The 14525-nt window shown below is 36.7% G+C and overlaps 1 protein-coding gene across 1 annotated transcript; it reads left to right on the forward strand.

Moving 5' to 3' along the window:
• Positions 1–2071: 2071 nt before the first annotated feature.
• LOC124641636 (protein Cep89 homolog) lies at positions 2072–12850 on the forward strand. The gene is made up of 13 exons (XM_047179795.1): positions 2072–2637; positions 2876–3116; positions 3640–3815; positions 4239–4476; positions 4837–4975; positions 5529–5674; positions 6504–6608; positions 6973–7266; positions 7868–8027; positions 8605–8772; positions 9690–9846; positions 10588–10775; positions 11563–12850. Exons 1-13 carry the CDS (start codon positions 2617–2619, stop codon positions 11726–11728), a joined length of 2199 nt encoding a protein of 732 aa, XP_047035751.1. The 5' UTR covers positions 2072–2616; the 3' UTR covers positions 11729–12850.
• The last annotated feature ends 1675 nt before the right edge of the window (positions 12851–14525 follow it).

Genomic DNA, 14525 nt, shown 5'->3' on the forward strand with positions numbered 1-14525 from the left:
CGACTTTTGCATTTAATAGTATTCACATTGTTTACAATATTATCAGTGCCATCTATTCATGACATTTGAAACTGCGGTTTGGAATAGTGTCCAATAGATGGCTGAAAACATTACCTTTTCTGCTTTTCAGTGTTTCTTCAATATACTGATGTTGCCAACAAATTATTTTATCAACGGTGGGTATAATTATACGAAAGCCGCGCAGCCATAATTTATAAATATAGGATTCGGAAAAATACAATAATAAACTGAGATTGTAAACATAGCACTTCGTAAGTCAATTAAGGGCCGATTTTTCAATAGTCAGATAAAGGGAAAGATAAGGTTTATTCCACAGATAGCGTTAATCTCAATTTTTCAATTGACAGATAGGCCTTAACGGTCAGGTAACCTCTCTATCCAGTCGATAAATGTATCTGGCCCTTTACGGACCCGGTAGCACGCTAACGGTCAGTTAACTCAGATATTTTGACATTTCTGCAATCACGCGCGTTTGTTTTTGTAGGTTATATTTGTGTTTTTGCTTCCTAAATTATAAAATAATGGATAATGTTTGATTCTATCGACGACGAAACAATTGAGGAATATGGTGCTAAATTATTTAGAGTCAGACAGAAGAGAAAGAGTTATTAGAGAGAGACCTGATAATATGTCTCTATGGGATGATAAGAAATTTCATAGGAGATTTCGCCTCGAAAAAAGTACTGTGCAGTTTTATTGCTGCTTATTGCTGCAATGCTTATTTTCAATTATAGTACGGTGTTTTGCCACCAATTCAGTCAATAATCTTATTTCGCTTTTGTTAAAATTCGTGGAACGTTCACGTTTTACGATATTTTCCATGATTACAACCAACACACACATAAACAGCAAACAAGAAATTCGAACGGAAACAAAATATTAACACTAAGACGAGTCGTCAAAGTTTAAGGTTAAGATTCCCTCTAAAATGTGACAACCGCTGTCATTAAGTTGAAAGTTGTCTGTCTCTTTCTTAGATCTGTAAATGTTCATAAGCGCGTCTCGCTCACACAGATGTAGTGTGAAGCTAGTCACAAAAAATGATCAGGTAGTAAACTGAATGGTAACTATACTTTGAAAAATTTAAACTCTTTATTGGTTAGTTAAAGAATCAGATAAAGATATTGATCTGTTAGCTACTTGACGCTTTATCTGACTATTGAAAAATCGGCGTTTAATGAAAGAATATAACGTATACTACGTAGGTGCATAATTATTTATTTTACCTAATTTTACTTTACGAACAGGAAACTATAAATAATTAAAATGAGTTTTCTTAAAGCCGTGGAAGAAAAAGTTGCTATTTCAAACAGTTTCAATCAAAACACAATTACGGCTTTTACTTCTAATCATGTAGGAAACAAAACTTCAAGAAAAAAGCGTACTCGTTTTCAAAAGCAATGCACTTGCTTCTCAACTTATTTGAATTGATTATTAATGTGATTTTCTTGTTTGTTTTTTTTTTTTTTTTTTTTTGTATAAAATGTTGTTTTACTGTCATATTTATTTAAATGTAATTACACTGTAAATGAAATTCAATTATTACAATTTTTTCTTGTATTTAATTAATGTTGTTCGCCGATATAATGCATGTGGTGTTAGCCTGTAAGTAATTGTTGCACTTATATAATTTATTGTTCGTAATTGTTATGTAATCAATTGTTGGCTAACCTCAATAAATAAATAAACTCCGGTGGTGTTAAGAGGGATGCTGAATTAATTATTGGTGCTGATATTTGCTTGGCGTCAGGCAATCTGTCTACTAGGTTTCAAAAGCATATTGTCATTCTTTGTAAGAAATGCTTAGGTACTCTACTAGAGAGATACTTGACTGTGTAAATAGACGTAAATATCGATAAACAAGGAACAGTTACTTACTGTTACTGAATATGACTTAAAATTTTCTTCCAAATAAATAATGAACTCAAACTTAGGTATTTGTAAACTACGGTTAAGGCTTGTAAATTGTAATATGGCAAAAAACTTTCAACCTAAATAGTTTGTTTTTAATAGGAGTTTGTTGTTCATAAAGTAAATATTGTAAAGCAACGCTTTAAAAAAAAGGAAAATACAAAGGAAGAAAATAAAAGAGCTTAGAAGTAACCGTGCGATAGTACATTTTTTAATTTTAGGCTGGTAGCACTGCTATCTCCATGACGACAAGCTGTCAAACTGGCGCGGTGTTTACGTTTTTGAATTAAAAGTAAATCTTCTTTATTCTATCCAGATTTAAAGAATTTAAACTATAAAAAAATAATTAGCATCGACAAGGAATATATTGAATGCGCAACTAAGATTTAACAGACCCTTGTCGCAATAATGCCTCGCGGAAGATCGAAGGAAGTTTGCGAAAAAGTTGTGCAAAGTTTTATCAATAAATGGAAGAAAATTGCTCAATTTTGTCCAGAATTTTATTGAATTGCTCCAGTGACCTACTTATGAACCTTCCCTTTGTTTCATAATCATTCTGTGTAAATATAATTATTTTACAGAGGTTTAACCTAGGCTGAAGCATCTATCTTTCGTCTTTTTATATTTTTGTAAAAAAGAAGTGAAAATGGCTAAGATGCAAGACTGTCTCGTGAAAAGTTGACGATGGATGAGGATATAGCAAAGGTACAGAAGCTAGACTTCTTTATTTATTTTCATTTATTACCATCATCAGAAAGCCAAAAGAGTTAATTTCCTTTTAAGTTCTAAATATGACTGTTTAATGTAATTAGGTATAATAAAATAAGTAAATGGTCAGTGGGTATTAGATTTATAACTTCATTCATTCATTCTAAATAAGTGCTGATATATGATAGTTTGTAGTAAATAAATAAATTTTTAACTGATTCAATATTTTTTACAGCCCACAAACTATGGCAGGGTATCCAAGAAGTACTCCAGCACATCATCACCAAAGAAGCTAACATTCTCCGGAAACTTCACGGAGAAGCACAAAGTGTTTGACATATCTGCACCGCTGCGGAGAGCAAGCATGCGTCAGGACATATTGGACCTTGTTGCTAGGAAGACAGAGTCTAGAATTGAGGAAGCTAAAGGGTTGTCTGATGATAATCCAATGTATGAGGATCCTAGAGATGTGATTGGTATGGGTTTATATATATATTTTTATCTATGTAACTTGTTTGTATTTTTGTGTCTACTTAGAAGTGTTAGTTGTTATGAATCAATAAGACTGAATTCATTCTTACTCAAACACCACTGACAAATATAATAATCGTGTATATGTTTGTAAAGCCATAGACTATTTACCAATCATCCTTACCAATTTGTCTAAAATCATAGTTTCAACATTACTTTGTGTTGATTACCACTTATGCTGCTGTTTTAGCTCTATCACTATTTCTTTTTAGCAGTCCAAAAGCTGAATTAATCCTACTTATATTATAAATGTGAAAGTTTGTGAGAATGTATGGATGTATGTTTGTTATTCAATCACGCAAAAACGGCTGGACCGATTTGATTGAAATTTGGTATGTAGATAGGTGATACCCTGGATTAACACATAGGCTACTTTTTATCATCACACCACGCGGGCGAAGCCGCTGGCGGAAGCTAGTATTTTATAACTGCTTCACATGTAAAAAAATGTCCTCTGCAATATTCCAGGCGAAAAGCCCACCAAGCCGCCCAGAAAGAGGACCATCCAAGGCATAGCGGTGGCCTCACCTCGCTCCACAAAAGAAGGAAGGTCACTCCTCAAAGAGCAGAAGAGGAAGCTCACTAAGAAGTATGAACAACTCATCTCTTCATTGATGGAGAGGTGTGAAGAGAATGTGGTTCAGGTAATTTTGGGAATCATTTGTTTTTGCATCAAATACAATGCAACTGCAATTTACACTTGGAAACGTACATGTGTGAGGCGCCACTCAGAATTCCTTATATTGATTAAAAATTGATGAGAATGAGAATTATGTACAATCACACAATAAACAAAAGTCACAAAAAAAATATATCTGATTCTTAACTTTGTTAGCCTTACCGCAACATAAAAAATTTTAAAACTTTTCTGTAAAGAGGAGTTTGCTTGTGTGAATAAACTTATCTCAGTAACCACTACGCAGCTTTGATTCAGGGTTATATAGTCCACGTACCTAAGCAACAAGGATAGGCACGTATTTTCTTCAGGGAGTGCAAAGTAGATTTTCGATTCATAATTATGTGTTTTAATTTCTATGTTAATATAAATAAATGAACTCCACTTCCAGCTATCAGAAAAAGACTCCCAAATTGCCAAATTGAAAGAGAAACTAAAGTCCGTGCTAGAATACAACAAATTGTTTGCCGAAGAGAATGATCAGTTACGCACACAGTATGACGCTCTAGTCAAATATGCAGAAGGGTGTAAGAAGGTCATTAAGGAAGAGAGGGAGAGGAACAGAGTTTTGGATACGAGAGCTAAAGAGTTGCAGGAGAAGGTTAAGAAGTTTGAATTGCCTGATAGAGGTAATATGTTTTTACTTTAATACTTTCTGGCACTGTGATAACAGCTAGCTAGACAGACTTTATCTAGCAAACTCCTGTATTTTGTAAACATAAACATGAGAATCAGAGGCACTTTATATGGAGGGGGCATTTCTTCCTACATCAAAAAAAAATGCATAGGAAAATACATATTTTTTTATGTAGAAAGAATACATATACGTGATGGTAAAGAGATGGCATTTCTGTAGCCATATTATGATGTTATCAGTGAAAGAGTTTCAGTAAGAATGGTAACAGAGCAATCATATGTAACACATTGTGTGCTAACATTAGTTAAATCATTTATTGTACACCTTTTAATGAATTTAAACAATTCTTCAGATCACGAGCCTTCAACAGCGATACCTTTAGTAGAAGTATGTATGAGCTGCAGCAGCCGTCAGATTATACTGAACCAGGCGAGGGAACATAATACCCGATTACAGAAAGACATGCAGGCGCTTAAAGATGTTTTGTACAGGTAATTTGCTATTTATCATCTTCTTATACTGTTTCTTACATGTTGTGGTTGACTTCCATTATAAACGGATGGATTTGCGTACTGGTGTTTTACATAGAGCAACTGCTTGTCTGACGGTTTCCACACAGTAAACTCATTTTGTGGTCAGCTTCCATTGTAAACTGATAGAACTGAGTACTAGTGTTTTATATGGAGCTGCTGCCTCCTCCTCCTCCTCAACCCCGATATGTTGCTTAACCTTATCAATATGAGCGGTTGACCTGTGCGGATGTCACTTAGCTAGGAACTGCTCTCATCAGGTAATAGGAAATAATTAGAAAACCTATGGAAGTTGGTGCCTTGCGGCTCAGATAGAAGAAGTAATGTAGTTATTATAGAGTAGAGATACCAAGTTACTTGCAACCCAGGGGTTCTATCCTTATATATTCTATCTGAAGAGATGATGACTATGATTTTAGAATGAAAACATGGCATTGTCATAAAAAGTATTTAGGTATACAAATTATATTTTTTTTGGAATTTATATAACACTATATTAATTTATTTATTTCAGATTAAACGTGCAACTGTCCCGCTACCAAGAGCGGCTTCGCAGCAACATACAGAAGATGGCGGAAGAGAAGCCTGAGGTCGCATTCAAGCCGGGAGACAGATATGATGCGTTAGATTCGTTGCTCACTGCCAGTTTGGGGTATAAAGGTACTTACTATATTATATGATGGCAAAAAAGTTAACCGACTTCAAAAAATAGTGCTTCTCATTTTGATCTGTATGTATGTATGCTTGTGCGTGATTGTCTCCCGTTTGGCTGAACCGATTTTAATGCGGTTAGTATTTGTCAGACCTAGGAGAAGGTTTTAGGTATATTAAATCATGTTTGTTTCCTTAAAAATAATACAGTTCTGGTTGAGTAGCTTTTCTTGACTGATGATAGCTGTTAGTAATAGAGTCAAAATCTATACATATAATAAAATGATAGGAAAGTCAAAACTGTATATTGAATATTTTTTTTAAAAGAATACTTGGGGGGTGATCCATAATCGATTCTGAACTCAAATATGTAGTTTTTAGAATTTTTGTCTGTATGTCTGTTTATCTGTTTGTCTGTATGTTTGTCCCGGATAAACTCAAAAAGTACTGCATGGATTTAAATCAAATTTTGCATGACTATTACCTGGGGGCTGGTTCAACATATAGGCTATATATTATCACGCTATCACCTACGGGGGTTGAGCAATGAATGATTAAATAAACGAAATTGGAAATTCTATATTGTTCACGCAGACGAAGTCGCGGGCAACAGCTAGTGTATGAATAAAACAAAACTGAGTATATTATATACTCAGTACTGAACATATGCAAGGCACCAAAAGGCTGCCTGATAAGGAGGATAATTTTTAAAGGAGCTGTAGTTTTTTTCATTCAAGAACTCTTGCTATCAATTTCTTCAAGATTAAAGATATATGTTCATTTTATTTTTATCTTTACATAAAGCATTTTATATTTTCTTTTACGTAACTTTTTTCAGAAACATTGAACACAGACGAGGGACAGTCCAGGGTTGGTGCGGAAGAAACACCTTACACTGGCAGAACGGTTGACTTGTCTGGTCTACTCAGCGCACAGGCTTTAGGTATTTATCATTAAATAAATATTTAAAAAAATGCAATGTTCGTATATTTTCCACTGCTGGAAGCCTCTCCGAGTGTTGTTTAGCTTGATTTCATTGTATTTTCTTGTTCTGGCTTTTTTTATTGTTATCAAGTATATTTATTTGATTTGCAAATTTAGAGTTAAACAAAAATATTAACTTTGTAGTTAGCAGTTTTAACTGAAATTACTCATTAAAGTTTTTGGTTCAACTAGCCATCCAAATTATAGGAAATATGTTTACCTATTCCTCTGAAAAAGACGATTGAAACACTTAAATAATATTTAAAAAGGACATATTATGTCCTTCAAAATTGTTAACCAAATACATTTTTTTACACCCCCAGCGCCCCTTTTCGATGCATATCAAGAAAACTTACAAGAAAAGGACACCCTAATACTAGACTATGAAAAACAATTTGAAGCCATAAACAAAAAGTCTAAAGCCATAGTTTCTGAGAACAAAACTTTGACAGACAAACTGAAGAGCTTAGAGACAGAATTGGGAGGAATGAGACAGGGATATAAGAAGTTGGTAGTAGAGAAAGAGACGGCTGATATTGAGAAAGCTACGTTTGTTGAGAGAGCAGAGAGGGCGGAGTCTAAATTGAAGGAGGTTTATGAGCTGTATGAAGATAAAAGTGAGTGGGGTTTTATTTTTACCTTTTTAATGAAATATTTTGATTTTGTTTGTCAGTTAAAAGGAAATTAAAAGGTTTACCTACGTACGATTACCCCACCTTCGGACCAAGCTGTCCCTAACAAATTAGCTAAATTACATGTCAATTTAAAAATTAGGCACGTGTCTGGTATATCGCTTAACTGAAAAACAGAGCCTATTTGGTATACACATGCCTTTTTTAAAGTTAAAAGTACTTTAAAAAATTTAATGTGTATTTGCCCTGTATGTTGCTGGGGAGTTTGTTGCGCCACTTTTTCCCAGCAGAAACACAAAGGCAGTGGTGAAGGGTGGGCGTTTTGGGGGCTCTCTTTTGTAAATTTCTGACCTTCAATAAGTTTTGTATTGCAGCCAAGTTTGAATAAACGATTTCTTCTCACGCGAGTCTCTGGCAGAAATTGCCGTTAATTGCGGCAGATTGCCATAAAAATAAATAAGAAAATAAACTATTTCTGATTTTAATATGTTGTAGTTGGCTTCGCGCAGATTTATTTTTTAGTGCACTTATTTTCCTCTATTTTTGTTTATTTTGAGTGCTACTAATTTTTCTTTCTCAATCCTAGTGTCAGCAATGATGCGTGACTACGAGACAGTTCACCGCGAGTACTTCGCCGTGAAGAATTCTCTAGAGATGGCGGAGAATAAGCTCGCACAGTTAGACGTATTGCGGTCAAGAACTGTGCCCGCTGACATGCATGAACGGAGGCTCGAGCATTGTAAGAGGTGAGGAACTATATTTTTTATATGAATTCTGATGTTGACCTAACTGATTTATGCAAAAACTTACTTTATGTTTTATTATACAGGATTTTGGCTTTTTCTCATAGATTGTTTTTTCGTCGATTTGTATATATTTTTTCTAACCATTGCCATTACATACAATAAGTTAATTAGAATTGAATTATATTCTGGTGACCGCATGAAATAAAACATATGTTGTTGATGTCCTCCTAAGCGATTATCGGCCAAGGCTGTTCTCACATAAGGAGATCAGCCAGCTGCGCAGGACATATTATAGTGCACGAGCATTTGCTTGGACACAGGTGCACTCACTATTCCTTGACTCTCATGGCCCGATGTGACGGCAATCCGACACGACCGGAGAGAGATCACAAGCAGGACCGACATTTATGTGCATGAAGAGGTACATGTAAACTATCCGATAGCTGTATGCTAGTAGATTAAATTCCTACATTTTGTTACGAAATTAAAAATAGAAAAGCTGAAAGTAGTCCGTGGATACAAAAAAAAAACAAACAAAACAAAAATTACTCTCCATTATATTTCTAACCACCTCCAGATTACTAGAAGAACTGAAACACCAGTACAGCATGGAGTCAGAACGCAAAACTGACCAGTTGACCAAGACTCAGGAGCAAATGAAGATAGTAGAAGACAAGTGCTCTAAGTTAACTCAGGAGAATGAGAACTTGATGGAGGAATTGGAAAAGGCGTTGAAGAATGTCAGGTATGTGTTGGTTGTTGCCAAAGTTTATGGCGTCTCGGAAAATTGTGGGGGTCATATGTCTAGGCTTTGTTCAACTATTTTGGGGTCGGTTTTCAGATTAAGTGGATATAGCTGTTTGTGTACTAGTGTTTTATATGTGGCTGCCTATTTGATCTCTTCAACCCAGGTACTTTGGTAACACATTTTGGTAAGACTAGTTGTCAGATTTAATGCTTTTGACCTTACCCTTAACGACTGCCAAAGACGTTTCTTATTCTTATTCTTTATTGCACACTTAACAATAAATACATAAAAAGAATACAGACAGTTTATGTACAATGGCGAGCTTAACCCAGAATTGGGTTCTCTTACAGCCAACCTTAAAGCCATAGAGAGATTCGATAGTGGTAGGGTAGATTAAAAAAAAGTGCACAACAAACATTAATAACCAAACAAAAAAAAATATAAAATAACAATATACTAAACATATATATGTAGTAAAACTACACAATACATAAACATAATACATATAAAATATATATTATATATACGAATCATATATATATCAATATATATATCATTCATGTCGATAAATAGTATTCCTTTACTCGTCTCTTGAATACACCCAACGATGGGCTTTCGCGTATCGAGTGTGGAAGGGAATTCCACAGTCTCACAGCACGAACAGTGAACGATCCATCATAGCGGCTCGTAGTGTGGGAAGGGACACGAAGAAGGAGAGATGAGGAAGTGCGACAAGGTTTGACGTTCAAATGACAGTCGGGATTCAATTTAACGTGCCTTCCGAAACATGAAGAAACTTATTTTTATTACAAGTCTTTGACTTGATAAGTCAAAGATTATTATTGAAACACCAGTGTACCTGTTAATTAGCCTCGATCATCTCCCTATATTTAAACGTACCAATATCCCCCCAGGTTATACCGCAAAGCAGCAGTAATATTCCGTCAGCGCTTAAAGTCAGCATCAGCCCGAGTCACTCGCGCCCGCACTAGCGCGAGACGGAACAAGAATAATTCTGAACCACTGCGACAAGCTATGACTGCGCTCGATAGAATTAAACATGAGATTAAGGTATTTGTTCTAAACATAGAGACATTACTAAATTAGTTTTAAAAAATCTTCTTCTGACATTCATTAAAGCAACGAAACAATATCCGTATGTAAGGCAGAACTTATCTTTCCTCCTCCGAGCCTTTTTCCCAACTATGTTGGGGTCGGCTTCCAGTCTAACCGGATGTAGCTGAGTACCAGTGCTTTACAAGGAGCGACTGCGCTATCTGACCTCCTCAACCCAGCAACTCATACCCATTGGTTAGACTGGTGTCAGAGTCACTGGCTTCTAACTACCCGCAACGACTGCCAATGACAGCCGAGATCTACAGTTTGACGTGCCATCCGAAACACAGTTATTGGTGTTCAAGATATACTTAGAAGGCTTGCCGGGGCTGCGGGGCTTGCCGGGGCTGCGGGTTGTTCGAAAGAGATACCGCGGCCCTGGTACATAAAAGGACTACGACGGAACACGACGGTTTTTAGTCAGTAAGAGTCTGACACTCCCTCACCGCTGCTAACCCACAGCGGGAGGAGTCATTTGATGATTTTTAACGTCGGAAAAAAAAAGATATACTTAGAAAGTACATACAAACTAAGAAAAGTTGCATTGGTACTTGCCTGACCTGGGATCGAACCCACACCCTCATACTCGAGAGGTTGGCTCTTTACCCACTAGGCCACTACGACTACGTCAGAAAACCTACCACATATTTTTCGTTGCACAAAGTTCTATATTTTATAATCTTTACATTCTTCTAGGCAGTAAAATCCCGAGCGTACACCTCTCTAGAGGAGCTAGAACGTCGCATCGTAGAACAGGAGCGTCGTGCTGCGCTCGCACAGTCAGAGTACCGGCGGGAACTGGACAGAGCCGAGCTAGCTCTGCAGCACAAGGAGGCCATTATACGCAGTCTTATTGATAAAGTCGCTGATGTTGAAGAAGTTAGGTATGTGTAGTAATAATAATAATGTCAATTATTTAAAAATCTCGCCCCTACTCTTCACTAGAAAACCTAGAACACGAAGTAAGGAAAGATGAACGGAGATGCTATAATGCAGGTAGGTCAGGGGACTTCTTCTAGGTCTAATAGGTACGGTGGGCATGACCAATACGATCAGTTACAGTGAGCTAACGAGGCGTTCGGGTTCTTTGAGACATCTGTCATATGTCACATGCGGAATACCGGCGGGAGAGTCTTATAGATTAAGTAGCTGATGTCGAGGAGATCAGGGAAGATAAACAAGCACTAGTAAAAAAACTCATTTATTCCCCATAAATGTGAGATTTTTTAGATATGTTTAGAAGTCGTGACAAAAAGTTTTGTTCGCGACGCATTTCATGACTTTCGGCGGTATTCCTCGCATCACCAGTCCATGTTATTTTTTTGTCGAAATCGCCTAATGTTGGGTTACTCTTGAACAAGCATTCTAAATATGTAATTAAGATAAGAGCAAATAGGTAGCGTCGCATTTAGGCCATTAGGTCGCATCGCGCCATCGTACGATCGCTCCCAATTAGGACGACGCCTTAATCTGCTTTATAAATGTAACAGTTTGAAAGGCAAAGGGTTAAACCGCAAAACACCAAAAAATATTGCTTTTTATGTTAAACATGCTGGAGCAAAAATTCTGAGTCCTGTTTTGATACTTATAACTCGTGTGGAAATACATTATGTAAGAAGCATCCAAACATTTCCAATATCATTTAACATAATATACCTTTTTTCCCTACAGACTAAGCCAAACCAACACTCATCGTCTTCAAGGCATAGTATCGGACTCCTCACCCGAGAGGTCCCCTGAACCGTCCACTAAGAAGGAGACCAAACCCTCAGTCAAGCTGGTGCCGGGTCACGGAGGGTATTTCCAGGAGAAAGAAGCCAAAAGAAAGGGGAAATGAACTTCTAGGGCATTCTAGCTAGATAATACGGTTTCGACGAGTCAAATTCGTTATTGAACTGTCAAAAACGGTATCTCTCTGTCTATGCAATATGTATGAAAAGGTAAACTATGACATCACAAACATCAAACTGTATATTCAAAATGATGAACGTAAGTAGCATTATTTTAAGATGCGTTATGAAAATGACGCTGGATGCAGGTCTCCTCCAACAGATATCTGTGGAGCTCTAAGGGGGAGGCCTATGTTCAGCAGTGGACGTCCTATGGCTGAGATGATGATGAATATGACAACCTAATTTATTTTTGTTCTAGTCAACTACCCAATTGTAGAACTGTATTGAACAATTCTATATCATCCTTGAACAAATCTTATGAACGATCTAGTCAAAATATGGGTTCCTTCAGTATTAACATATTGCAATGAATTAAAAATGAAAATACTTATGAGAATATAATTATATGAGGCACGTTTTAGCGTAGACCAGATATTTTTACACATTTATAAATTCATATTATACCAGCAAATATATCTTTATATATATGTACACTAGCTTCCGGCAGCCGGGGACTCTGGGAACTACTTCGCACATCCGAATAAAATCCTGTAGCCTTCTTTGATAAATGGGCTATCTACCACTGAAAGGTTTTTTTCAATTAGGTCCAGTAGTTCCAGAGTGCACTTAAATGAACCAATGTACTAACTGTTCAGCTTTATAATATGATTAAAGATATTATACGCTTTATTTATTTAGGATCTCCAACAAAAGATGTACACATAACATGACATAAGTAGTATAAAAAACAATGGGAATAGTGTCGGTGTACTCCTTCACTTAAAGGAGACCACAGCATGCACAATTGCACTTCACTAGCTAACTAAATTACAAAAATATCAAAAAATAAAATACAGTTACAAACTAAACACTTATAAACAAAATATACATATACAAACAATTTATATTGGCAAGGTTTTTAGGCAAGGTTTTATGATAAAACAGTCGTAATCGTAAAACTGCCGTACTTATTTTCATGATATTCAGTACGCATAAAGCTTGTGGCACATTATAGCAGCACCGCAACAGCACGGCTGCAGCACGGCGTCGCCTCGAATTAAGACTACGGCTAGCTGCCAGCGCGCCAACCACGCGCTGTCCGCTCGCCGTCGCGGTCGGCGCGCCGGCCGCGAGGTGTAAGCTTGCCGTCACCGCAAACTCAATATTATTTTAAGACGATTATGATTGATGTTATGATTGAACACGACGTAATGACGTTGTTTCGCTGCCGGCTCGGAGTCGGCGCGCAATTAGCACGCCGTCGGCGCGCTGTACGCATGAGGACCGCTCGCTTGCAGCACGCGGTCACGCGGCGAGTCGAGTTGTGTGGAAGCGGCAAGCACGCTGACTGCTCGCCGTTGGCTTTTTCATATTGACATTACGAAATATATTATAATATACACGATTTAATGCTCTACATTGAATGACAACTTAAATGCTGGTGTGGAGCCGTGCTGTTGCGGTGCCGCTATAATGTGCCATAACCTTAAAAAGAATGCGGCTTAGAATTTTAAAATTATAATTAGGTCTTAATCTGCCTATAGATTTTTTATTATATTGTAAATATGTTATTCGTCGTTATTATAATATTTTTTTGTACCCGAAAAGTATAGGATATTGTAATTTTATAACGATGATAAAGTACCTACTTTCTTTATTGATCTTTAGTAAATTAATGGAGACTGCAGTTTCATTTTACTAAAAACAAAAGTAATTATGAAAAAAATAGTGTCTAAAACTGCAGTTACATTACAAAGTAATAATAATAGTATTTTGTGACACATTAATAATTTACTGTTTCACGTGTACTCAAAAGATAAAGATCTAAAACTTTGTAAGCGACCACAAAGAAGTCGCGAAGGATAGTTTCAGCCAGCGGTTTCACCCCGTCCCGTGAGAACTACTCCGGGCACCCTATCTCGGTGTTAAGTAATACTTCTTCCTGTAAATGGGCTATCCAGACATGTATCATCTGCCCGATCTGATCACCGCGGTATCTGCGTATTGTAACTAGCCCCGTATCAAGTTGTGGACGCCTTGTATTTATTGCTCCATATCCGTATCTTCACAATAGTCATGTGAACCTTCACCTTTCACCTTCACCTTCACCTTCACCTTTGATGATCGGACAAAAACCGACACAACCTGGGACGGGCTGTATTATAACGGCGTATCGAAATCGCGTATCCTGATACGCGTATCATTACCCGTCCACATATGCGATCATGATACGCGTCGACGATACAGATACGGTGATCGGATCGGGCAGATGATATGTGTCTTAACACCCGGCTTAACACTGAAATCATTTTTGAAGTTCCTGAGTTTTACACGTTTATACTCTTCAGCTTTATAATACTAGTATGCATAGATGTAGAATGGAATACGATCAATGATTAATGTAGAAAATGACCAGTATTCTTATTCTTAGTGAGTCCTGTGCAAACGGAGAAATGAGATATTGTGTACTTATTAAAATTGATATTATTTTGTTAATTTACTGTAATATAATGTTGTAAGTAGTGTAGAGAATTATGTTTATAATAATTTAATAATTATTGAAAAATAAACGTGTTCAATACTTTAGACATTGTTTTTTTTTTAATTCTAACCTAGAATCTAAAGGGCGACGGGATTGTTCTTGCGAGTTACCGCGGCCCTGGTACACAAAGGGCTCTAGAAGGAACATGATGGGTTTTAGTCAGTAAGAGTCTGACACTCCCTCACGCTGCACCCACAGCG

Source organism: Helicoverpa zea, chromosome 22 (genome assembly GCF_022581195.2).
Source record: "Helicoverpa zea isolate HzStark_Cry1AcR chromosome 22, ilHelZeax1.1, whole genome shotgun sequence".
Lineage (NCBI taxonomy): Eukaryota > Metazoa > Arthropoda > Insecta > Lepidoptera > Noctuidae > Helicoverpa > Helicoverpa zea.